At 44.6% G+C, this 26,627-nt stretch overlaps 1 protein-coding gene across 1 annotated transcript in view; it reads left to right on the top strand.

Annotated features, from left to right (window-relative positions):
• Positions 1-26,627, top strand: part of LOC124793790 (cyclic nucleotide-gated cation channel subunit A) — a 595,917-nt gene that overhangs the window by 199,930 nt on the left and 369,360 nt on the right. The window contains exon 4 of the mRNA XM_047258047.1: positions 11,079-11,259. Within this exon, the coding sequence (XP_047114003.1) occupies positions 11,079-11,259 (181 nt within the window). The remainder of the gene's footprint in view (positions 1-11,078; positions 11,260-26,627) is intronic.

Below are 26,627 nucleotides of genomic sequence, written 5' to 3'. Positions count from 1 at the left end.
GTCGGATTCACTCAAAAATCCGAAACGGGTTGGCTTCAATACGGACAGAAAGACTTGTATAATTGCACGGGAACCGCATACATAATTCTGATCGAGAATACATACAAGATTACCAGAAAATACCCCTCTTTCATCAAATGAGGACTCAGTGTAACGGCCACTGTATATTACAAACTAAATCAATAAATTTGGAAATTTATTTGCCGTATCATCTCTCTGTTAAGTCTCTGAGGAAGTGCTATTATCTTTTGGTTACTTACTGCAGCTATGTCTTCTAGGCCAAGTATAAAACTATTACCTAGAGTAAAGGAAACAAACCATTTATATAGGGATTTTGGATTTACGACAGTTACTTTACTCAGCAAATGTAAATTTTCTTCTTCTCCCCGTGTCTTCAACGAATCGGCACGTTAACCTGGATTTAACGGTGTTAGTGTTAGAAGGTTACCGAATGCCCTTCCTGCCGCCAAGTCTTCCACCAACGCCCCTCCCCCCGTTATTAAACGGTTTTAAACTAACTTTTTCCTTAAATCCTTAAAGCCAATCTCACTCAACCGCTTTATACCACCAGTGCGTCTCTAGTCCGGCATCGTGCTGAGACCATCTTGATCAGATCCTACACCTTTTTAGGCACATATTTAAATATGTCTGATAATCGACACAACTTCATAGATTTCAAATTCGTTCGCAATATGCCTAATCAATCATTCCAATGAACACATTCCAACCAAACAGGAATCTGTAATGTGAAAAGTACACAACTGTACATCTCTCGCAGAAATTTTAAAAAGACTTCACATTCGCCATTGACTATATTTATATTATAGTATCCGCTACTGCAGTTTCAAAATATCGGTAACTTTCAAGCAGTTATACGTCCAAACATCACATACATTGAGGTTAGACATACCACTGACAGAAATACATTCACGTATCACAATACAGCCATGAAAAATCTGAAGTGAAACAAACTAAAATATTATGCATCTGCTGAAAACGTAGCAGTGGTCAACATTAACAAAAAGACGTGAGCCTCTATGACTCGTGTTAACCTCTGTCACTTAAACCACGTGTATAAAATACGGGGTGTTCAAAAAGTCTCTCCGTAGTGCCGTATGATTCTCAGCCGCACGTGCTGTATGCCGCAGTGAATATACCGAAATGAAACTCAGTGAAATACAAGTTATTAATTTATTGAATATTCATTTTTACTTGCAAATTTTCACATTAAATGTTGAAAGTGTCCCCCCTCTTGTTGAATACACAATTCAATTCGTCTAATCATGTTTCCAAACACAAGATGTAACATTTCTTCTGTAACAGAAGTAGTGAAAGTGGATATTTCAGTTTTCAATTCAGCGATGGATTTTGGACTGTTTTTATGGACAGTTGCTTTCGCTGCACCCCAGAAGAAAAGTTCAGGTGGTGTTAGGTCGGGCCATCGTGGAGGCCAAGTCCCTCTGAAATTATGCGATCACCAAAAACATCAGCAAGCAGTGATACTGAAACGCGAGCTGTATATCACTGAATATCGTTGTTCGTTTATTGTTTCGTTGAAAAACCCAGGCAGGCGAACAATCATAAGGTACGCGCGGCTAACAATCATACGGCACTGCGGAGAGACTTGCTGAACACCCCGTATAAATTGCATCACCTTACGAGAACACATCATAACGCACACAAATAAATACAGCACCCACATTTAATTTTTCCGCTATGGGACGGTAGGATAAAAGCACTTGAAATTGAATTCCTGCTTACTGCACATGTCAGTAACAAACACATCACTGGTCAAACCAGGTAGGAATTAGCTCCAAAGTATCTGTATTGTTTGGTTTCGTAGTGAAGTGACGCCTGCACATGACCAACATTTTACACCCACCTTTTAGGTAAGGCACTACATGAAATGGTCATTATGGATCATAAAGTGTTGTGCTTATAATCACATGTAAGGATGATGATTTTACCAGAATAGCGCCGCGCGGGGTAGCCACACGGTCTAGGGCGCCTTGCCACGGAACGCGCGGCTCCTCCCGTCGGAGGTTGGAGTCCTCCCTCGGGCATGGGTGTGTGTGTTGTCCATAGCGTAAGTTAGTTTACGTTACATTAAGTAGTGTGTAAACCTAGGAATCCATGACCTCAGCAGTATAGTCCTGTTGGAACTTACCACAAATTTCCGAATTTACCAGAATAGTATAATCGTTGTACTTCAATATATGGACACAATGGAATGTATTTGCATTGTATGATTTCTTGTGATATGACGCCCTCGTGAGCACCACACTTTACACCACACACGTCAAATAACACAATACATGAAATATTATGTTTAATCCATACAACTGTTTAATACGAGGACTTTTGTAACCAAGCCACGTTATTGTATGCATCTTTATGAGCATGTAGGGTTTGAATTTATTTTCTAGTTTATGGATACGTGTATGTTTTTACCACACTGTTAATAAAGTTTGATTCCTCGGTTTCCCGCTACCTTAAGATTAACACCTAAGAGCATGTTGGCACCTGCTTGCCTCTTAAATGCACTCCTTGGTTATGACACAAATACCTTGGAGCTGATACCCGCCTGTTTGGCTAGTACGGTGCAGTAAACAGGCACTCAGTGGAAAGTGCTTTTATCCTACTCACCACATAACGGTAAAATTAGTTAACAGTGCTGCATTTATCTGTGTATTTTATGATGTTTTCTCATAACGTGATGGTGTATTTTATACTTTAAAAGCTGGCGTATGTGGCAGCGGCTGATACCTCGATGTACATGTTTAGTGCAGTTGTAACGACTTCAAATGACCAAAATGTCCCTGTAATAGGAGATATTGTAATAAATGTACAGTCAATGGCGAATATGACGTCTTTTAAAAAATATGAAAAACTGAGAGAAGAAAGACAGCCCAATCGAAGTTCCTCACATGCTAATGATCTAAGATTTGACTTTTATGTGGTTTCCCTCACTCATATAGTTCTGTGTATTTTCTCATTTCTACCTCGTATAACTAACATGTAATACAGAAAAAGAAGCAGATTTCAATTCCTGCATCTGCGTAGCGGGAGAGATTAAGGAGATTCCCGCACCCGCAGACTAGGACAGAATTTATGACGAATGAAAGCCTTGTGCCGTGACTCTCGATTCAGGTAAACGGAGCGGAAAGAGTCGTTTTGTCATGTATCCGTACAATCTCTTCCGCCAAAACACTATGTGATATAATGATGGCCTGCATAATTCATAATGTTTTACAAGGCACAGTAGGCGAAATCCGAATTAATGGTGAAGTTTTACATACGATACAAAATGTGATGTTCCCTTAACAACGTTGTCACTACATAAAACAGCGATAGATAGTAGTGAATGACGGTATAGCAGCAGTTTCTCGGGAAATGGCAATTTAGATGTAACCTGCTTTCTTTTCGAAGTTTTATTCCCAGAGTGTGACAAATTTAAGTGAGCTTCAACAAAAAAAAAAGGCTCTGAGCACTATGGGACTTAACATCCGAGGTCATCAGTCCCTTAGAACTTAGAACTATTTAAACCTAGCTAACCTAAGGACATCACACACATCCATGCCCGAGGCAGGATTCGAACCTGCGACCGTAGCGGTCGTGCGGTTCCAGACTGAAGCGCCTATAACCGCTCGGCCACACCGGCCGGCGGAGCTTCAACAGTTGAGAACAAAATTAACTAACGCAAACTTTCCGCAGTATAACGTCAAAGATGTAGGTCGGTTAGACCTAGAGATTTGTTTGCACAGGCATCAACTTTTTGAGATTAAATTTTATGTCTCTGGGTAGATTCCTCGGATTACTGCGAGCAGACCTTCCCAACGGAGCAGCAGTAAGCGTTTGGACCGACCGGTGCGCCGATTGCGAAACAGTCTGTTTCGCTGTATCAGTATGCTGTGACGTCCGCGTGCCTTGTCTGTCAGCGAGCTTCGTTTTAAAAGCGTAGCCTGTACTGGAAGTTTGAGCCAATGGCAAACAGGATATTTAGCATATCCATCAAGGCCAATTAATAGGTGAAAACATCTTTGTGTTGGAAAGATATATATTTTTGTGTTCAGATTGCGTCTATGTTGCAGACTTATGATTCCACAGAGCTACAGACCCACCTGCTCGTATAACGTAATTAGCTACCCTGCGATACGGTGGAGGTGCGCCGCACTAGGAGCGCCGTGGACTCCTGGGTGGGTACACCAGCCACCCTGAGTGTTGTTTTTAGGCGGTTTCCCACGCTCGCTTGGACAAATGCTAGGCTGGTCCCCAAATTCCGCCTCAGCGAGTACGATATACAAACAGTTACAATACGATAACTCACTGAATGAACTGTACACGATTCACAGACGGATTACGCGCAAGGCTTCCCTCCCTCACTTTACCTTGAGGACTATGGCAACAGGAAGGCCATCCGGCTACAGAGTTGAATACTAAAACAAAATGTGCCAAATATTGAAAAAAGTGGAGCCCGTGCTAGACGGGAAAGACGTTACGGAGGAAAAGAAGAATATATGGAGCTTAGAAGTAATGATTAAATCTTGAACAGCTATGGCGTTTGTGAGCCACCTACCAGTTATAAGCAGTTCCTTACCACTTGGTTCAAATGGCTCTGAGCACTTTCAGACTTAACATCTGAGGTCACCAGTCCCCTAGACCTTAGAACTACTTAAACCTAACTAACCTAAGGACATCACACACATCCATGCCCGAGGCAGGACTCGAACCTGCGACCGTAGCAGTCGCGCGGTTCCAGACTGAAGCGTGTAGATCCGCTCGGCCACACCGGCCGGCCCTTACCAATTAGTTGAGATTCTGACCGTCATTGTGTATCACACACCTAGTACGTCTTTATCGCTAAGACGTGCACTGCAAGTTTTTTGCTGACAAAGGAATATCGCAATCCGTAAGTGAGCTAATGCAGTAAGTGGACATCGTTCAAAACCTTGTTTACTTTGGGTGAATTGTTAATGTACTTACCGTAGCCTTGCAAATCCGTAGAAACCACGTGCGATGCGGTACCCAAAAAACCGGAATTATATTTTAAACGCTATATATTTTCAAACTGTTTATAAAACAACCTTTTCCCTTCAAAATACTCTACATAACAAGTAATACATCTGTCCCACTGGCGCTTCCGCCGTTCGAAATATTTTTTTAGTCACCTTTAGAAATAGCTGACAGCTCCTCCCTCGTTTTTTTCCTGCTTTCTTCTATGTTGTCAATTCGGTGTTCTTTCTTGCCCCTTTTCATGCGTGGAAATAAGGAAAAGACGCACGGAGCCAGGTCAGCTGTGGGGCAATGGAACAAAACCATTTTTAGACACAAATTATCTGACAGAGATGGCTGTTTGTCCAGGTGCGTTGTCGTGTTGGAAGAACCGGTCTCCTGTCTGCCACAAATCGGGTCTTTTTTGACGAACACTGTCGCGCAGTTTCCCTAAAACTTGCAAATAAAGGTGTGATTGACGATCTGACCCTACGGTCGCAGGTTCTAATCCTCCCTCGGGCATGGATGTATGTTACGTCCTTAGGTTAGTTTGGTTTAAGTAGTTCTAAGTTCTAGGGGACTGATGACCCCAGAAGTTGAGTTCCATGGTGCTCAGAGCCATTTGAACCATTTTTGAACGATCTGACCTGCGAGAAACAAACACTGAATGAACTTTTCAATATTTTCGTCGATTCGGGCAGTTGATGGACGTCCAGAACGAGGTTTGTCATCAATCGACACGCAGCCATTTTTAAATCGAGCAAACCATTCGTACACTTGAGTTTTTCCCATAGCGTCATCTTGGAAAGCTGTTTTCAACATTAAAATAGTTTCAGCAGCATTTTTACCGAGTAGAATACAAAATTTCACAGCTGCACGTTGTTCGCTTAAACTTGCCATTATAAAAAACAAAACAAGAACAAAACAGCACTGTTGTTGTTGTGGTCTTCAGTCCTGAGACTGGTTTGATGCAGCTCTCCATGCTACTCTCTCCTGTGCAAGCTTCTTCACCTCCCAATACGTACTGCAGCCTACATCCTTCTGAATCTGTTTAGTGTATTCATCTCTTGGTCTCCCTCTACGATTTTTACCCTCAACGCTGTCCTCCAATACTAAATTGGTGATCCCTTGATGCCTCAGAATATACCCTACCAACCGATCCCTTCTTCTAGTCAAGATGTGCCATAAATTTCTCTTCTCCCCAATTCTGTTCAATATCTCCTCATTAGTTATGTGATCTACCCATCTAATCTTCAGCATTCTTCTGTAGCACCACATTTCGAAAGCTTCTATTCTCTTCTTGTCTAAACTATTTATCGTCCACGTTTCACTTCTATGCTACACTCCATACAAATACTTTTAGAAACGACTTCCTGACACTTAACTCTATACTCGATGTTAACAAATTTCTCTTCTTCATAAACGCTTTCCTTGTCATTGCCAGTCTGCATTTTATATCCTCTCTACTTCGACCATCATCAGTTATTTTGCTCCCCAAATAGCAAATCTCCTTTACTACTTTAAGTGTCTCATTTCCTAATCTAATTCCCGCAGCATCACCCGAATTAATTCGACTACAGTCCATTATCCTCGTTTTGCTTTTGTTGATGTTCAGCTTATATCCTCCTGTTAAGATACTGTCCATTGCGTTCAGCTGCTCTTCCAGGTCCTTTGCTGTCTCTGACAGAAGTACAATGTCATCGCAGAACCTCAAAGTTTTTATTTATGCTCCATGGATTTTAATTCCTACTCCGAATTTTTCTTTTTTTTTTTCCTTTACTGCTTGCTCAATATACAGATTGAATAACATCGGGGATAGGATACAACCCTGTCTCACTCCCTTCCCAACCACTGCTTCCCTTTCATGCCCCTCGACTCTTATAACTGCCATCTGGTTTCTATACAAATTGTAAATAGCCTTTCGCTCCCTGTATTTTACCCCTGCCACCTTCAGAATTTGAAAGAGAGTATTCCAGTCAACATTGTCAAAAGCTTCTCTAAGTCTACAAATGCGAGATACGTAGGTTTGCCTTTCCTTAATCTATTTTGTAAGATAAGTCGTAGGGTCAGTATTGCCTCACGTGTTCCAACATTTCTACGGAATCCAAAACAGCGCTAGCAAAAACAATCACTGCAGATGAGCAGAACAGCCAGGCCAGTAAACGTGGATTTAAATTCTTCAGTCATAGATTCATTCTGGAAATCGCGAAGGTATTCCTGCTGACAGGTGTCCGCCCTATCTAAAGTCATCTTTCCCCATTCTCTCCGTAAGAAATAGAGTGAAGGAAGTACACTGCCTGACAAAAAAAAGTAAAACATCCAGAAGGGAAGGAGGAAACGAAATGAAACTTCATGCGTTGAGAGGGCATATTGTGTTATTTCTGTGTTTACAATACCGCGTCAAAATTACAAATAACCATTCAGTATTAGTATGAGGGCACACCCGCTCGGGCCTGAATGCATGCACTGACTTGTGTGCGAGGAGTGTCATACAGCCGTTGTACCCTCTCCTGAAGGAAGGTGGTCCACAACTGTTGTAGCTGGTCCTCGATGTCCTGGATACTGGCACGGCCGCTGGAGCGCATTTAATGTCCGAGCTGGTCTCACATATTTTCTACATTTGACAGATCAGGGGTTCTTCCTGGCCAAGGGAGTACCTCAGCATCATGCAGACATCCACAGTGAGGACCCTCTCCAACTTTTGTCAAGTGCTCACACGAGTACTTGGTATCTTCGTGTCCTTCTAAGTGATCACGCAGTATCTGACGCTGTTCACGTCGCTTACAAACCCTGCCAGGCCTGGCAACAACACTAAACCACAGACGTACTAAAAATAACTAGACCGCTCACTGCTACTAGTGTAGTGTCTCCTTACTGAAGCCGCCATTTGCAGGACAAGACTGTGTTTGTACCTAGTGAATGATGTGAAATATCTGATAAAAGGTTGCATAACAGTCAGTTAACAGATGCATCTAACGTTAGCAAGGTTTCTGCGTCCCTGTTGTTAGAAAAAAGTGTGAAAATAAAGTGCCTAGTTCAAGTTACATTTGAGACCACAATTATTCACGTCCAACCTAGTTGAATGCTATATGGTAAAATTGTGGGAAGGAAGGTAGATAAATTTCACGAAGCAATACAAAAATAAAATAAAGATTGAAAAAAGCACAAAAGACAGACGCACAGTGTGGAAATATTATCAGAAATCGAAAGTGAAAAATCTTAGTGGAAAATAAAACAACCCCAGTATCCGTTACTTCGCAAGTTTACTGCCACTGCCCTGAATCGATAACTTAAATCTTCATTCCTGCTTGTAAAAAAAAAAAAGAACCCTGCATTCTTAAATAGATACTTATAACTTACCACAGTTTGACGGAGACCTGTTAGAGAAAACTCGGAGACTGCATCCATTTAAGACAGACTTCATCACTTAGGAGTTGTGAGGTAAACACCCTTTTTATTTTGTTCTTCGGTTTCCTCTCGTTGTGTGTCATGCGCTTTAAGTCATAGGTCAGTATTTATATCCGTCTCTGCAACTGGCAGGGTTCAGTTCGAGAACAAGTTCTCCGCTACGGCATGATAGGGGCCTGCACTAAACGTGAACAACACTAATGCTTTCAAATAACTTCCGGGGATCCAGCCAGGTGACACTTTCAGCGTTCTCCCGCCGAAATATCTAAAACAAGCATCTTGCTTCTCTGTCGAGTCCACAAGTAGGTCGGTGTGAACATCATATCAGGAACCCAGCTGATTTTTTACGTCGTTTGGAGGGACTGCGGTTGAATAACTCTGATATTTTAGTGAGTTTCGGTGTGGTCTCTTTCTTCATTCGTGTTCCTCTGTCTGATTCGTTGCGGTTAATTGAGGCCAGGTTTGCTGCTGAATTAACTAATCTCTTTCGGCATGTGTTGACATCCACTTACTTTTTATTTTTTGATGACCAGTATTACGAGCAGACAGATGGAGTTGCAATGGCTAGTCCGTTGTCTCCTGTGATCGCAAATTTGTGTATGGAAGACTTCGAGGAACGTGCATTGGAGTCGGCGCCTTTGAAACCCGCCTGTTTCTTTAGATACGTTGACGATACCTTTGTTGTTTGGCCTCATGGTTGGGAGAATCTGAATGTCTTTCTAGAACATCTGAGCTCGATCCACCCGAACATTCGTTTTACGATGAAGGTGGAAGAGGATGGTTGCCTTCCCTTTATTGACGTGTTGGTTAGGAGGAAGGATGATGGATCATTGGGACATGCAGTCTACAGGAAACGTACTCACATCGACTTGTACTTACAGGGTAATAGTTCCCACCAGCCGGCTCAGCGTGAAGGGGTACTTCGTACCTTGGTACACAGGGCACATGTCGTTTCTGACGCTGAGACTTTGGCGGCTGAGCTGTCCCATCTTGAAGTTACATTTCGTCAAAATGGTTAAAGTGATAGACAGATTGAACGTGCGTTGCGCTATCGACCAACTGTACATCGGGTGATTGATGATAATTCTGAGTCAACACCTAAGTCTACTGCCTTTTTGCCTTACGTAGGAAACACGTAATGACGGACGGAGCAAGGAGGACATCAAAAGCGGACTCGCTATGGCAAAAAAGGCATTTCTGGCCAAGAGAAGTCTACTAATATCAAGGAAGAGGAAGAAATTTCTGAGGATGTACGTCTGGAGTACAGCATTGTATGTATGGTAGTGAAACATGGACAGTGTGAAAACCAGAACAGAAGAGAATCGAAGCATTTGAGATGTGGTGCTATAGACGAATGTTGGAAATTAGGTGGACTGATAAGGTAAGGAATGAGGAGGTTCTACGCAGAATCGGAGAGGAAAGGAATATGTGGAAAACACTGATAAGGAGAAGGGACAGGATGATAGGACATCTGCTAAGACATGAGGGAATGACTTCCATGGTACTAGAGGGAGCTGTAGAGGGCAAAAACTGTAGAGGAAGACAGAGATTGGAATACGTCAAGCAAATAATTGAGGATGTAGGTTGCAAGTGCTACTCTGAGATGAAGAGGTTAGCACCGGAAAGGGATTCGTGGCGGGCCGCATCAAACCAGTCAGTAGACTGATGACAAAAAAAAAAGAAAAGGAAACACGTCCAACAAGATCGGTCGTATTTTATGGAAATGCGATGTGAAATGTGTTTTTCGACCTCCATCTAAAATTAGAGCGCCTTTGTGTTCCGTTAAGGATGATATTGGTCTGCGTAAGGCGGGTATATGTCGTATTCCTTGTAGCTGCGGCTTGGCATATATTGGTCAAACTATCAGGACTGTGGAGGACCGATGTACTGAGCATAAACAGCACACACGGTTACAGCAGCCAAGTAGATCTGCTACTGCCGAACATTGCTTGGATACCGGTCACCCCATGTTGTGTAATTACACCAAGATATTGGCATGCACGTCCAGCTATTGCGACAGTGTTATTAAGGAGGCAGTTGAGATTAAATTAGCGAGTAACCTCGTTAACAGGGATGGAGGTTTCTGTTTAAACTCTGTTTGGAATCCGGCTCTCTCCCTTGTCAAAAAACAGAGGGACAGAGTCTTTGCTACCTCACCTGCGAATTCGTAGTCTCACTATCGATAGCTCTGACTTTTGTCATCTTTGGTTGGTGGCATTAGTGTTCAGTGTGTGTGTTATCTTTCCAGCTTCAGTCCGAGAACCGAGGTTTTAAATTTGTATGTATGTCACCTGTCCGTTGCAGTTTGCCTTGAAAATGGCGGGGTGTTCTCCCGCCGAAGTATCTAGGCGGTCGCTGGAAATGTCACCTGGCTGAATTCCTGGAAGTTATTTGAAAGTTGTATACGCCAGGAGAAACTCAGGTCTATCACTAATGCTCTCTGACGGCCGTTCTAACTGTCGCAGAAAACCGCATCACTAAGCATTTACATAACCGCCAATGGGGTGTACGTGTAAGAAGTTGCATTGTCGTCCAACCACGTATTCTGGGTGCTTCACATCTTCCGTCAGGCGATGTATTTATATCGGCGACAATCGTGTTACATCTCGGAGAGAAGGTTGTCAGCCTTCGTAACGAATACACAGTATTTACGCAGCAGACGGTCTGTGTTTTGGCAGGTGGTGCTGGCCATCCTGGTGCTGATCCACTGGAACGCGTGCTTCTACTTCGCCATCAGCTACGTGATCGGCTTCGGCTCCGACAACTGGGTGTACAACCTCAACGGCGGGCGCAACAGCAGCCTCTCGCGACAGTACATATACAGCTTCTACTGGTCCACGCTCACACTCACCACCATAGGTAAGCGCGCCAGCACGCCGCTGTTCGCCGCCACTACCTGCTACGAATCGCACTGGTCATCCGGGACATTACGACCGGCCCCATAATGGCGTGAAGATGCTCATCCGGTAGTCAAAAAACCTCGTTTCTTTGGCGTAACTTCTCTACATGTTCTTTACAAAAGGACAATTCCATACAGCACAAGATGTCTCCGCACGGATGACGTAGCTGCTGGTAGGAGGTGGAGGTTTCTGAACCCTGCGCTAGTGCTTAGTGACATCCCAGGCGTGTTTCAAAGGATTACTGTCGGAATGAATTTAAACATTATGACATAAGTGGAACTCATAATCACGTTTCCCAGATACGTTAATATGATCGTGTCCTTGTGGCATTGAAAGTTCTGACGGAATGTGCAATACCCGACAAGAAAACTTAGCCATGGACAGGTGCATCCAGTCGACGATAATTTTGAAATGTTTTTGAGTATTCATTAGTATAGCATCCTCCAAATTGTGAGATATTTCCACACGCTAACTTATTGTCATCCTCAGGCGCGGTCATTACAGACTGTCTTGCGCTGGGCTTAGTTTTAAATATCCGCTTACGTCTTGCTGTCGGTCACGGACACGCAATACCCGATCGCAGCTCCCCTATCGAGTGGTGGGTTAAGGAGAGGTTCTGGTCGAGAGGCACGAAAAGTGTGTAAAGTCTAGAATTTTGTCATCTACGGATTGTGTTTACTAAAATGGAGCTTCTACCACTTTTCGTGTATGAATAAATTATCTCTTAGCAAATCAAAAATTACGGCTACAGCGCCTCGTGGCGCGTCCTGATTTGACCGAAGTCTTGTACAGATCCGTGGCTCTTTCTGAAACACATAAAAATAGAAAATTCTTAAAATAGAATGACTCTGAAGGTGAGGAGGCATCACGGTAGGATTCTGAAAAGTACCTCGGAAAAAATGGCTGCTTTTTGAAAAACATATCACTACACTGATCATGTCTATTTCTAGACACGTTTTTCTATTTTCAAATGTTAAAAAAATAAACTTCAACTAAAAAAACTAAGGACTCTTAATTTAATTATCTTTCATTTATAAAAAAAAGTCAGATGAACCAACTAATCTGTGGTGGCTCCAGAGCGCTTCGCGAGCTGAAAAACGTTGTTTCGAGAAAAATGCGTGTAGAATTTGGAGTAACAAAAAAACGGTCTTTCTAAACTTACGGTTAATCTGCTATCGGAAGGCTATACAGGCATTATTTGGTGCTGTAGTTTCCAACCCGCGTTCTTTTAAAAAAATTGAGACATTGCTCCGCGGCGGACACACGTTTCCTCTGATACCTCCGAGAAGCTTTTTCTGTTCATGGCTATGACGATTCCTAACGCTTTCGTGGTCATTAGAACAGACCTTCTGTGAATATGATGATGATGAGTCCCGTACTACTTTACAGAGCTCCGCGGCGGTCACATGTTTCCTCTGATACCTCCGAGAAGTTTTTTTCTGTTCATGGCTATGACGATTCCTAACGCTTTCGTGCTCATTAGAACAGACTTTCTGTGAATATGATGATGATGAGTCCCGTACTACTTTACAGAGCTCCACGGCGGTCACATGTTTCCTCTGATACCTCCGAGAAGTTTTTTTCTGTTCATGGCTATGACGATTCCTAACGCTTTCGTGCTCATTAGAACAGACCTTCTGTGAATATGATGATGATGAGTCCCGTACTACTTTACAGAGCTCCGCGGCGGCCACATGTTTCCTCTGATACCTCCGAGAAGTTTTTTTCTGTTCATGGCTATGACGATTCCTAACGCTTTCGTGCTCATTAGAACAGACCTTCTGTGAATATGATGATGATGAGTCCCGTACTACTTTACAGAGCTCCGCGGCGGTCACATGTTTCCTCTGATACCTCCGAGAAGTTTTTTTCTGTTCATGGCTATGACGATTCCTAACGCTTTCGTGCTCATTAGAACAGACCTTCTGTGAATATGATGATGATGAGTCCCGTACTACTTTACAGAGCTCCGCGGCGGTCACATGTTTCCTCTGATACCTCCGAGAAGTTTTTTTCTGTTCATGGCTATGACGATTCCTAACGCTTTCGTGCTCATTAGAACAGACTTTCTGTGAATATGATGATGATGAGTCCCGTACTACTTTACAGAGCTCCGCGGCGGTCACATGTTTCCTCTGATACCTCCGAGAAGTTTTTTTCTGTTCATGGCTATGACGATTCCTAACGCTTTCGTGCTCATTAGAACAGACCTTCTGTGAATATGATGATGATGAGTCCCGTACTACTTTACAGAGCTCCGCGGCGGCCACATGTTTCCTCTGATACCTCCGAGAAGTTTTTTTCTGTTCATGGCTATGACGATTCCTAACGCTTTCGTGCTCATTAGAACAGACCTTCTGTGAATATGATGATGATGAGTCCCGTACTACTTTACAGAGCTCCGCGGCGGCCACATGTTTCCTCTGATACCTCCGAGAAGTTTTTTTCTGTTCATGGCTATGACGATTCCTAACGCTTTCGTGCTCATTAGAACAGACCTTCTGTGAATATGATGATGATGAGTCCCGTACTACTTTACAGAGCTCCGCGGCGGTCACATGTTTCCTCTGATACCTCCGAGAAGTTTTTTTCTGTTCATGGCTATGACGATTCCTAACGCTTTCGTGCTCATTAGAACAGACTTTCTGTGAATATGATGATGATGAGTCCCGTACTACTTTACAGAGCTCCGCGGCGGTCACATGTTTCCTCTGATACCTCCGAGAAGTTTTTTTCTGTTCATGGCTATGACGATTCCTAACGCTTTCGTGCTCATTAGAACAGACCTTCTGTGAATATGATGATGATGAGTCCCGTACTACTTTACAGAGCTCCGCGGCGGCCACATGTTTCCTCTGATACCTCCGAGAAGTTTTTTTCTGTTCATGGCTATGACGATTCCTAACGCTTTCGTGCTCATTAGAACAGACCTTCTGTGAATATGATGATGATGAGTCCCGTACTACTTTACAGAGCTCCGCGGCGGTCACATGTTTCCTCTGATACCTCCGAGAAGTTTTTTTCTGTTCATGGCTATGACGATTCCTAACGCTTTCGTGCTCATTAGAACAGACCTTCTGTGAATATGATGATGATGAGTCCCGTACTACTTTACAGAGCTCCGCGGCGGCCACATGTTTCCTCTGATACCTCCGAGAAGTTTTTTTCTGTTCATGGCTATGACGATTCCTAACGCTTTCGTGCTCATTAGAACAGACCTTCTGTGAATATGATGATGATGAGTCCCGTACTACTTTACAGAGCTCCGCGGCGGTCACATGTTTCCTCTGATACCTCCGAGAAGTTTTTTTCTGTTCATGGCTATGACGATTCCTAACGCTTTCGTGCTCATTAGAACAGACCTTCTGTGAATATGATGATGATGAGTCCCGTACTACTTTACAGAGCTCCGCGGCGGCCACATGTTTCCTCTGATACCTCCAAGAAGTTTTTTTCTGTTCATGGCTATGACGATTCCTAACGCTTTCGTGCTCATTAGAACAGACCTTCTGTGAATATGATGATGATGAGTCCCGTACTACTTTACAGAGCTCCGCGGCGGTCACATGTTTCCTCTGATACCTCCGAGAAGTTTTTTTCTGTTCATGGCTATGACGATTCCTAACGCTTTCGTGCTCATTAGAACAGACCTTCTGTGAATATGATGATGATGAGTCCCGTACTACTTTACAGAGCTCCGCGGCGGCCACATGTTTCCTCTGATACCTCCGAGAAGTTTTTTTCTGTTCATGGCTATGACGATTCCTAACGCTTTCGTGCTCATTAGAACAGACCTTCTGTGAATATGATGATGATGAGTCCCGTACTACTTTACAGAGCTCCGCGGCGGCCACATGTTTCCTCTGATACCTCCAAGAAGTTTTTTTCTGTTCATGGCTATGACGATTCCTAACGCTTTCGTGCTCATTAGAACAGACCTTCTGTGAATATGATGATGATGAGTCCCGTACTACTTTACAGAGCTCCGCGGCGGCCACACGTTTCCTCTGATACCTCCGAGAAGTTTTTTTCTGTTCATGGCTATGACGATTCCTAACGCTTTCGTGCTCATTAGAACAGACCTTCTGTGAATATGATGATGATGAGTCCCGTACTACTTTACAGAGCTCCGCGGCGGCCACACGTTTCCTCTGATACCTCCAAGAAGTTTTTTTCTGTTCATGGCTATGACGATTCCTAACGCTTTCGTGCTCATTAGAACAGACCTTCTGTGAATATGATGATGATGAGTCCCGTACTACTTTACAGAGCTCCGCGGCGGCCACACGTTTCCTCTGATACCTCCGAGAAGTTTTTTTCTGTTCATGGCTATGACGATTCCTAACGCTTTCGTGCTCATTAGAACAGACCTTCTGTGAATATGATGATGATGAGTCCTGTACTACTTTACAGAGCTCTGCGGCGGCCACATGTTTCCTCTGATACCTCCGAGAAGTTTTTTTCTGTTCATGGCTATGACGATTCCTAACGCTTTCGTGCTCATTAGAACAGACCTTCTGTGAATATGATGATGATGAGTCCTGTACTACTTTACAGAGCTCTGCGGCGGCCACATGTTTCCTCTGATACCTCCGAGAAGTTTTTTTCTGTTCATGGCTATGACGATTCCTAACGCTTTCGTGCTCATTAGAACAGACCTTCTGTGAATATGATGATGATGAGTCCTGTACTACTTTACAGAGCTCCGCGGCGGCCACATGTTTCCTCTGATACCTCCAAGAAGTTTTTTTCTGTTCATGGCTATGACGATTCCTAACGCTTTCGTGCTCATTAGAACAGACCTTCTGTGAATATGATGATGATGAGTCCCGTACTACTCTACAGAGCTCCGCGGCGGCCACACGTTTCCTCTGGTACCTCCAACAAGTTTTTTTCTGTTCATGGCTATGACGATTCCTAACGCTTTCGTGCTCATTAGAACAGACCTTCTGTGAATATGATGATGATGAGTCCCGTACTACTCTACAGAGCTCCGCGGCGGCCACACGTTTCCTCTGATACCTCCAAGAAGTTTTTTTCTGTTCATGGCTATGACGATTCCTAACGCTTTCGTGCTCATTAGAACAGACCTTCTGTGAATATGATGATGATGAGTCCCGTACTACTCTACAGAGCTCCGCGGCGGCCACACGTTTCCTCTGGTACCACCGAGAAGTTTTTTTCTGTTCATGGCTATGACGATTCCTAACGCTTTCGTGCTCATTAGAACAGACCTTCTGTGAATATGATGATGATGAGTCCTGTACTACTTTACAGAGCTCCGCGGCGGCCACACGTTTCCTCTGATACCTCCAAGAAGTTTTTTTCTGTTCATGGCTATGACGATTCCTAACGCTTTCGTGCTCATTAGAACAGACCTTCTGTGAATATGATGATGATGAGTCCCGTACTACTTTACAGAGCTCCGCGGCGGCCACACGTTTCCTCTGATACCTCCAAGAAGTTTTTTTCTGTTCATGGCTATGACGATTCCTAACGCTTTCGTGCTCATTAGCACAGACCTTCTGTGAATATGATGATGATGAGTCCCGTACTACTTTACAGAGCTCCGCGGCGGCCACACGTTTCCTCTGATACCTCCAAGAAGTTTTTTTCTGTTCATGGCTATGACGATTCCTAACGCTTTCGTGCTCATTAGAACAGACCTTCTGTGAATATGATGATGATGAGTCCTGTACTACTTTACAGAGCTCCGCGGCGGCCACACGTTTCCTCTGATACCTCCAAGAAGTTTTTTTCTGTTCATGGCTATGACGATTCCTAACGCTTTCGTGCTCATTAGAACAGACCTTCTGTGAATATGATGATGATGAGTCCCGTACTACTCTACAGAGCTCCGCGGCGGCCACACGTTTCCTCTGATACCTCCAAGAAGTTTTTTTCTGTTCATGGCTATGACGATTCCTAACGCTTTCGTGCTCATTAGCACAGACCTTCTGTGAATATGATGATGATGAGTCCCGTACTACTTTACAGAGCTCCGCGGCGGCCACACGTTTCCTCTGATACCTCCAAGAAGTTTTTTTCTGTTCATGGCTATGACGATTCCTAACGCTTTCGTGCTCATTAGAACAGACCTTCTGTGAATATGATGATGATGAGTCCCGTACTACTCTACAGAGCTCCGCGGCGGCCACACGTTTCCTCTGATACCTCCAAGAAGTTTTTTTCTGTTCATGGCTATGACGATTCCTAACGCTTTCGTGCTCATTAGAACAGACCTTCTGTGAATATGATGATGATGAGTCCTGTACTACTTTACAGAGCTCCGCGGCGGCCACACGTTTCCTCTGATACCTCCAAGAAGTTTTTTTCTGTTCATGGCTATGACGATTCCTAACGCTTTCGTGCTCATTAGAACAGACCTTCTGTGAATATGATGATGATGAGTCCCGTACTACTTTACAGAGCTCCGCGGCGGCCACACGTTTCCTCTGATACCTCCAAGAAGTTTTTTTCTGTTCATGGCTATGACGATTCCTAACGCTTTCGTGCTCATTAGAACAGACCTTCTGTGAATATGATGATGATGAGTCCCGTACTACTTTACAGAGCTCCGCGGCGGCCACACGTTTCCTCTGATACCTCCAAGAAGTTTTTTTCTGTTCATGGCTATGACGATTCCTAACGCTTTCGTGCTCATTAGAACAGACCTTCTGTGAATATGATGATGATGAGTCCCGTACTACTTTACAGAGCTCCGCGGCGGCCACACGTTTCCTCTGATACCTCCAAGAAGTTTTTTTCTGTTCATGGCTATGACGATTCCTAACGCTTTCGTGCTCATTAGAACAGACCTTCTGTGAATATGATGATGATGAGTCCCGTACTACTTTACAGAGCTCCGCGGCGGCCACACGTTTCCTCTGATACCTCCAAGAAGTTTTTTTCTGTTCATGGCTATGACGATTCCTAACGCTTTCGTGCTCATTAGAACAGACCTTCTGTGAATATGATGATGATGAGTCCCGTACTACTCTACAGAGCTCCGCGGCGGCCACACGTTTCCTCTGGTACCACCGAGAAGTTTTTTTCTGTTCATGGCTATGACGATTCCTAACGCTTTCGTGCTCATTAGAACAGACCTTCTGTGAATATGATGATGATGAGTCCCGTACTACTTTACAGAGCTCCGCGGCGGCCACACGTTTCCTCTGATACCTCCAAGAAGTTTTTTTCTGTTCATGGCTATGACGATTCCTAACGCTTTCGTGCTCATTAGAACAGACCTTCTGTGAATATGATGATGATGAGTCCCGTACTACTCTACAGAGCTCCGCGGCGGCCACACGTTTCCTCTGGTACCACCGAGAAGTTTTTTTCTGGTCATGGCTATGACGATTCCTAACGCTTTCGTGCTCATTAGAACAGACCTTCTGTGAATATGATGATGATGAGTCCCGTACTACTTTACAGAGCTCCGCGGCGGCCACACGTTTCCTCTGATACCTCCAAGAAGTTTTTTTCTGTTCATGGCTATGACGATTCCTAACGCTTTCGTGCTCATTAGAACAGACCTTCTGTGAATATGATGATGATGAGTCCCGTACTACTCTACAGAGCTCCGCGGCGGCCACACGTTTCCTCTGGTACCACCGAGAAGTTTTTTTCTGTTCATGGCTATGACGATTCCTAACGCTTTCGTGCTCATTAGAACAGACCTTCTGTGAATATGATGATGATGAGTCCTGTACTACTTTACAGAGCTCCGCGGCGGCCACACGTTTCCTCTGATACCTCCAAGAAGTTTTTTTCTGTTCATGGCTATGACGATTCCTAACGCTTTCGTGCTCATTAGAATAGACCTTCTGTGAATATGATGATGATGAGTCCCGTACTACTTTACAGAGCTCCGCGGCGGCCACACGTTTCCTCTGATACCTCCAAGAAGTTTTTTTCTGTTCATGGCTATGACGATTCCTAACGCTTTCGTGCTCATTAGAACAGACCTTCTGTGAATATGATGATGATGAGTCCCGTACTACTCTACAGAGCTCCGCGGCGGCCACACGTTTCCTCTGGTACCACCGAGAAGTTTTTTTCTGTTCATGGCTATGACGATTCCTAACGCTTTCGTGCTCATTAGAACAGACCTTCTGTGAATATGATGATGATGAGTCCTGTACTACTTTACAGAGCTCCGCGGCGGCCACACGTTTCCTCTGATACCTCCAAGAAGTTTTTTTCTGTTCATGGCTATGACGATTCCTAACGCTTTCGTGCTCATTAGAACAGACCTTCTGTGAATATGATGATGATGAGTCCCGTACTACTCTACAGAGCTCCGCGGCGGCCACACGTTTCCTCTGGTACCACCGAGAAGTTTTTTTCTGTTCATGGCTATGACGATTCCTAACGCTTTCGTGCTCATTAGAACAGACCTTCTGTGAATATGATGATGATGAGTCCCGTACTACTTTACAGAGCTCCGCGGCGGCCACACGTTTCCTCTGATACCTCCAAGAAGTTTTTTTCTGTTCATGGCTATGACGATTCCTAACGCTTTCGTGCTCATTAGAACAGACCTTCTGTGAATATGATGATGATGAGTCCCGTACTACTCTACAGAGCTCCGCGGCGGCCACACGTTTCCTCTGGTACCACCGAGAAGTTTTTTTCTGTTCATGGCTATGACGATTCCTAACGCTTTCGTGCTCATTAGAACAGACCTTCTGTGAATATGATGATGATGAGTCCTGTACTACTTTACAGAGCTCCGCGGCGGCCACACGTTTCCTCTGATACCTCCAAGAAGTTTTTTTCTGTTCATGGCTATGACGATTCCTAACGCTTTCGTGCTCATTAGAACAGACCTTCTGTGAATATGATGATGATGAGTCCCGTACTACTTTACAGAGCTCCGCGGCGGCCACACGTTTCCTCTGATACCTCCAAGAAGTTTTTTTCTGTTCATGGCTATGACGATTCCTAACGCTTTCGTGCTCATTAGAACAGACCTTCTGTGAATATGATGATGATGAGTCCCGTACTACTCTACAGAGCTCCGCGGCGGCCACACGTTTCCTCTGGTACCACCGAGAAGTTTTTTTCTGTTCATGGCTATGACGATTCCTAACGCTTTCGTGCTCATTAGAACAGACCTTCTGTGAATATGATGATGATGAGTCCTGTACTACTTTACAGAGCTCCGCGGCGGCCACACGTTTCCTCTGATACCTCCAAGAAGTTTTTTTCTGTTCATGGCTATGACGATTCCTAACGCTTTCGTGCTCATTAGAACAGACCTTCTGTGAATATGATGATGATGAGTCCCGTACTACTTTACAGAGCTCCGCGGCGGCCACACGTTTCCTCTGATACCTCCAAGAAGTTTTTTTCTGTTCATGGCTATGACGATTCCTAACGCTTTCGTGCTCATTAGAACAGACCTTCTGTGAATATGATGATGATGAGTCCCGTACTACTCTACAGAGCTCCGCGGCGGCCACACGTTTCCTCTGGTACCTCCAAGAAGTTTTTTTCTGTTCATGGCTATGACGATTCCTAACGCTTTCGTGCTCATTAGCACAGACCTTCTGTGAATATGATGATGATGAGTCCCGTACTACTTTACAGAGCTCCGCGGCGGCCACACGTTTCCTCTGATACCTCCAAGAAGTTTTTTTCTGTTCATGGCTATGACGATTCCTAACGCTTTCGTGCTCATTAGAACAGACCTTCTGTGAATATGATGATGATGAGTCCCGTACTACTTTACAGAGCTCTGCGGCGGCCACACGTTTCCTCTGATACCTCCGAGAAATTTTTTTCTGTTCATGGCTATGACGATTCCTAACGCTTTCGTGCTCATTAGAACAGACCTTCTGTGAATATGATGATGATGAGTCCCGTACTACTCTACAGAGCTCCGCGGCGGCCACACGTTTCCTCTGGTACCACCGAGAAGTTTTTTTCTGTTCATGGCTATGACGATTCCTAACGCTTTCGTGCTCATTAGAACAGACCTTCTGTGAATATGATGATGATGAGTCCTGTACTACTCTACAGAGCTCCGCGGCGGCCACACGTTTCCTCTGATACCTCCAAGAAGTTTTTTTCTGTTCATGGCTATGACGATTCCTAACGCTTTCGTGCTCATTAGAACAGACCTTCTGTGAATATGATGATGATGAGTCCCGTACTACTCTACAGAGCTCCGCGGCGGCCACACGTTTCCTCTGGTACCTCCAAGAAGTTTTTTTCTGTTCATGGCTATGACGATTCCTAACGCTTTCGTGCTCATTAGCACAGACCTTCTGTGAATATGATGATGATGAGTCCCGTACTACTTTACAGAGCTCCGCGGCGGCCACACGTTTCCTCTGATACCTCCAAGAAGTTTTTTTCTGTTCATGGCTATGACGATTCCTAACGCTTTCGTGCTCATTAGAACAGACCTTCTGTGAATATGATGATGATGAGTCCCGTACTACTCTACAGAGCTCCGCGGCGGCCACACGTTTCCTCTGGTACCTCCAAGAAGTTTTTTTCTGTTCATGGCTATGACGATTCCTAACGCTTTCGTGCTCATTAGCACAGACCTTCTGTGAATATGATGATGATGAGTCCCGTACTACTTTACAGAGCTCCGCGGCGGCCACACGTTTCCTCTGGTACCACCGAGAAGTTTTTTTCTGTTCATGGCTATGACGATTCCTAACGCTTTCGTGCTCATTAGAACAGACCTTCTGTGAATATGATGATGATGAGTCCCGTACTACTTTACAGAGCTCCGCGGCGGCCACACGTTTCCTCTGGTACCTCCAAGAAGTTTTTTTCTGTTCATGGCTATGACGATTCCTAACGCTTTCGTGCTCATTAGAACAGACCTTCTGTGAATATGATGATGATGAGTCCCGTACTACTCTACAGAGCTCCGCGGCGGCCACACGTTTCCTCTGGTACCACCGAGAAGTTTTTTTCTGTTCATGGCTATGACGATTCCTAACGCTTTCGTGCTCATTAGAACAGACCTTCTGTGAATATGATGATGATGAGTCCCGTACTACTTTACAGAGCTCCGCGGCGGCCACACGTTTCCTCTGATACCTCCAAGAAGTTTTTTTCTGTTCATGGCTATGACGATTCCTAACGCTTTCGTGCTCATTAGAACAGACCTTCTGTGAATATGATGATGATGAGTCCCGTACTACTCTACAGAGCTCCGCGGCGGCCACACGTTTCCTCTGGTACCACCGAGAAGTTTTTTTCTGGTCATGGCTATGACGATTCCTAACGCTTTCGTGCTCATTAGAACAGACCTTCTGTGAATATGATGATGATGAGTCCCGTACTACTTTACAGAGCTCCGCGGCGGCCACACGTTTCCTCTGATACCTCCAAGAAGTTTTTTTCTGTTCATGGCTATGACGATTCCTAACGCTTTCGTGCTCATTAGAACAGACCTTCTGTGAATATGATGATGATGAGTCCCGTACTACTCTACAGAGCTCCGCGGCGGCCACACGTTTCCTCTGGTACCACCGAGAAGTTTTTTTCTGTTCATGGCTATGACGATTCCTAACGCTTTCGTGCTCATTAGAACAGACCTTCTGTGAATATGATGATGATGAGTCCCGTACTACTTTACAGAGCTCCGCGGCGGCCACACGTTTCCTCTGATACCTCCAAGAAGTTTTTTTCTGTTCATGGCTATGACGATTCCTAACGCTTTCGTGCTCATTAGAACAGACCTTCTGTGAATATGATGATGATGAGTCCCGTACTACTTTACAGAGCTCCGCGGCGGCCACACGTTTCCTCTGATACCTCCAAGAAGTTTTTTTCTGTTCATGGCTATGACGATTCCTAACGCTTTCGTGCTCATTAGAACAGACCTTCTGTGAATATGATGATGATGAGTCCCGTACTACTCTACAGAGCTCCGCGGCGGCCACACGTTTCCTCTGATACCTCCAAGAAGTTTTTTTCTGTTCATGGCTATGACGATTCCTAACGCTTTCGTGCTCATTAGAACAGACCTTCTGTGAATATGATGATGATGAGTCCTGTACTACTTTACAGAGCTCCGCGGCGGCCACACGTTTCCTCTGATACCTCCAAGAAGTTTTTTTCTGTTCATGGCTATGACGATTCCTAACGCTTTCGTGCTCATTAGAACAGACCTTCTGTGAATATGATGATGATGAGTCCCGTACTACTTTACAGAGCTCCGCGGCGGCCACACGTTTCCTCTGATACCTCCAAGAAGTTTTTTTCTGTTCATGGCTATGACGATTCCTAACGCTTTCGTGCTCATTAGAACAGACCTTCTGTGAATATGATGATGATGAGTCCCGTACTACTCTACAGAGCTCCGCGGCGGCCACACGTTTCCTCTGGTACCACCGAGAAGTTTTTTTCTGTTCATGGCTATGACGATTCCTAACGCTTTCGTGCTCATTAGAACAGACCTTCTGTGAATATGATGATGATGAGTCCCGTACTACTTTACAGAGCTCCGCGGCGGCCACACGTTTCCTCTGATACCTCCAAGAAGTTTTTTTCTGTTCATGGCTATGACGATTCCTAACGCTTTCGTGCTCATTAGAACAGACCTTCTGTGAATATGATGATGATGAGTCCCGTACTACTCTACAGAGCTCCGCGGCGGCCACACGTTTCCTCTGGTACCACCGAGAAGTTTTTTTCTGTTCATGGCTATGACGATTCCTAACGCTTTCGTGCTCATTAGAACAGACCTTCTGTGAATATGATGATGATGAGTCCTGTACTACTTTACAGAGCTCCGCGGCGGCCACACGTTTCCTCTGATACCTCCAAGAAGTTTTTTTCTGTTCATGGCTATGACGATTCCTAACGCTTTCGTGCTCATTAGAACAGACCTTCTGTGAATATGATGATGATGAGTCCCGTACTACTTTACAGAGCTCCGCGGCGGCCACACGTTTCCTCTGATACCTCCAAGAAGTTTTTTTCTGTTCATGGCTATGACGATTCCTAACGCTTTCGTGCTCATTAGAACAGACCTTCTGTGAATATGATGATGATGAGTCCCGTACTACTCTACAGAGCTCCGCGGCGGCCACACGTTTCCTCTGGTACCACCGAGAAGTTTTTTTCTGTTCATGGCTATGACGATTCCTAACGCTTTCGTGCTCATTAGAACAGACCTTCTGTGAATATGATGATGATGAGTCCTGTACTACTTTACAGAGCTCCGCGGCGGCCACACGTTTCCTCTGATACCTCCAAGAAGTTTTTTTCTGTTCATGGCTATGACGATTCCTAACGCTTTCGTGCTCATTAGAACAGACCTTCTGTGAATATGATGATGATGAGTCCCGTACTACTCTACAGAGCTCCGCGGCGGCCACACGTTTCCTCTGGTACCTCCAAGAAGTTTTTTTCTGTTCATGGCTATGACGATTCCTAACGCTTTCGTGCTCATTAGCACAGACCTTCTGTGAATATGATGATGATGAGTCCCGTACTACTTTACAGAGCTCCGCGGCGGCCACACGTTTCCTCTGATACCTCCAAGAAGTTTTTTTCTGTTCATGGCTATGACGATTCCTAACGCTTTCGTGCTCATTAGAACAGACCTTCTGTGAATATGATGATGATGAGTCCCGTACTACTTTACAGAGCTCTGCGGCGGCCACACGTTTCCTCTGATACCTCCGAGAAGTTTTTTTCTGTTCATGGCTATGACGATTCCTAACGCTTTCGTGCTCATTAGAACAGACCTTCTGTGAATATGATGATGATGAGTCCCGTACTACTCTACAGAGCTCCGCGGCGGCCACACGTTTCCTCTGGTACCACCGAGAAGTTTTTTTCTGTTCATGGCTATGACGATTCCTAACGCTTTCGTGCTCATTAGAACAGACCTTCTGTGAATATGATGATGATGAGTCCTGTACTACTCTACAGAGCTCCGCGGCGGCCACACGTTTCCTCTGATACCTCCAAGAAGTTTTTTTCTGTTCATGGCTATGACGATTCCTAACGCTTTCGTGCTCATTAGAACAGACCTTCTGTGAATATGATGATGATGAGTCCCGTACTACTCTACAGAGCTCCGCGGCGGCCACACGTTTCCTCTGGTACCTCCAAGAAGTTTTTTTCTGTTCATGGCTATGACGATTCCTAACGCTTTCGTGCTCATTAGCACAGACCTTCTGTGAATATGATGATGATGAGTCCCGTACTACTTTACAGAGCTCCGCGGCGGCCACACGTTTCCTCTGATACCTCCAAGAAGTTTTTTTCTGTTCATGGCTATGACGATTCCTAACGCTTTCGTGCTCATTAGAACAGACCTTCTGTGAATATGATGATGATGAGTCCCGTACTACTCTACAGAGCTCCGCGGCGGCCACACGTTTCCTCTGGTACCTCCAAGAAGTTTTTTTCTGTTCATGGCTATGACGATTCCTAACGCTTTCGTGCTCATTAGCACAGACCTTCTGTGAATATGATGATGATGAGTCCCGTACTACTTTACAGAGCTCCGCGGCGGCCACACGTTTCCTCTGGTACCACCGAGAAGTTTTTTTCTGTTCATGGCTATGACGATTCCTAACGCTTTCGTGCTCATTAGAACAGACCTTCTGTGAATATGATGATGATGAGTCCCGTACTACTTTACAGAGCTCCGCGGCGGCCACACGTTTCCTCTGGTACCTCCAAGAAGTTTTTTTCTGTTCATGGCTATGACGATTCCTAACGCTTTCGTGCTCATTAGAACAGACCTTCTGTGAATATGATGATGATGAGTCCCGTACTACTTTACAGAGCTCCGCGGCGGCCACACGTTTCCTCTGGTACCACCGAGAAGTTTTTTTCTGTTCATGGCTATGACGATTCCTAACGCTTTCGTGCTCATTAGAACAGACCTTCTGTGAATATGATGATGATGAGTCCCGTACTACTTTACAGAGCTCCGCGGCGGCCACACGTTTCCTCTGGTACCACCGAGAAGTTTTTTTCTGTTCATGGCTATGACGATTCCTAACGCTTTCGTGCTCATTAGAACAGACCTTCTGTGAATATGATGATGATGAGTCCCGTACTACTTTACAGAGCTCCGCGGCGGCCACACGTTTCCTCTGGTACCTCCAAGAAGTTTTTTTCTGTTCATGGCTATGACGATTCCTAACGCTTTCGTGCTCATTAGAACAGACCTTCTGTGAATATGATGATGATGAGTCCCGTACTACTCTACAGAGCTCCGCGGCGGCCACACGTTTCCTCTGGTACCTCCAAGAAGTTTTTTTCTGTTCATGGCTATGACGATTCCTAACGCTTTCGTGCTCATTAGCACAGACCTTCTGTGAATAT

Source organism: Schistocerca piceifrons, chromosome 1, assembly GCF_021461385.2.
Source record: "Schistocerca piceifrons isolate TAMUIC-IGC-003096 chromosome 1, iqSchPice1.1, whole genome shotgun sequence".
Taxonomy (NCBI): Eukaryota; Metazoa; Arthropoda; class Insecta; order Orthoptera; family Acrididae; genus Schistocerca; species Schistocerca piceifrons.
Note: the sequence above shows the minus strand (reverse complement) of the source record. Positions and strands in the feature narration are given on the sequence as shown.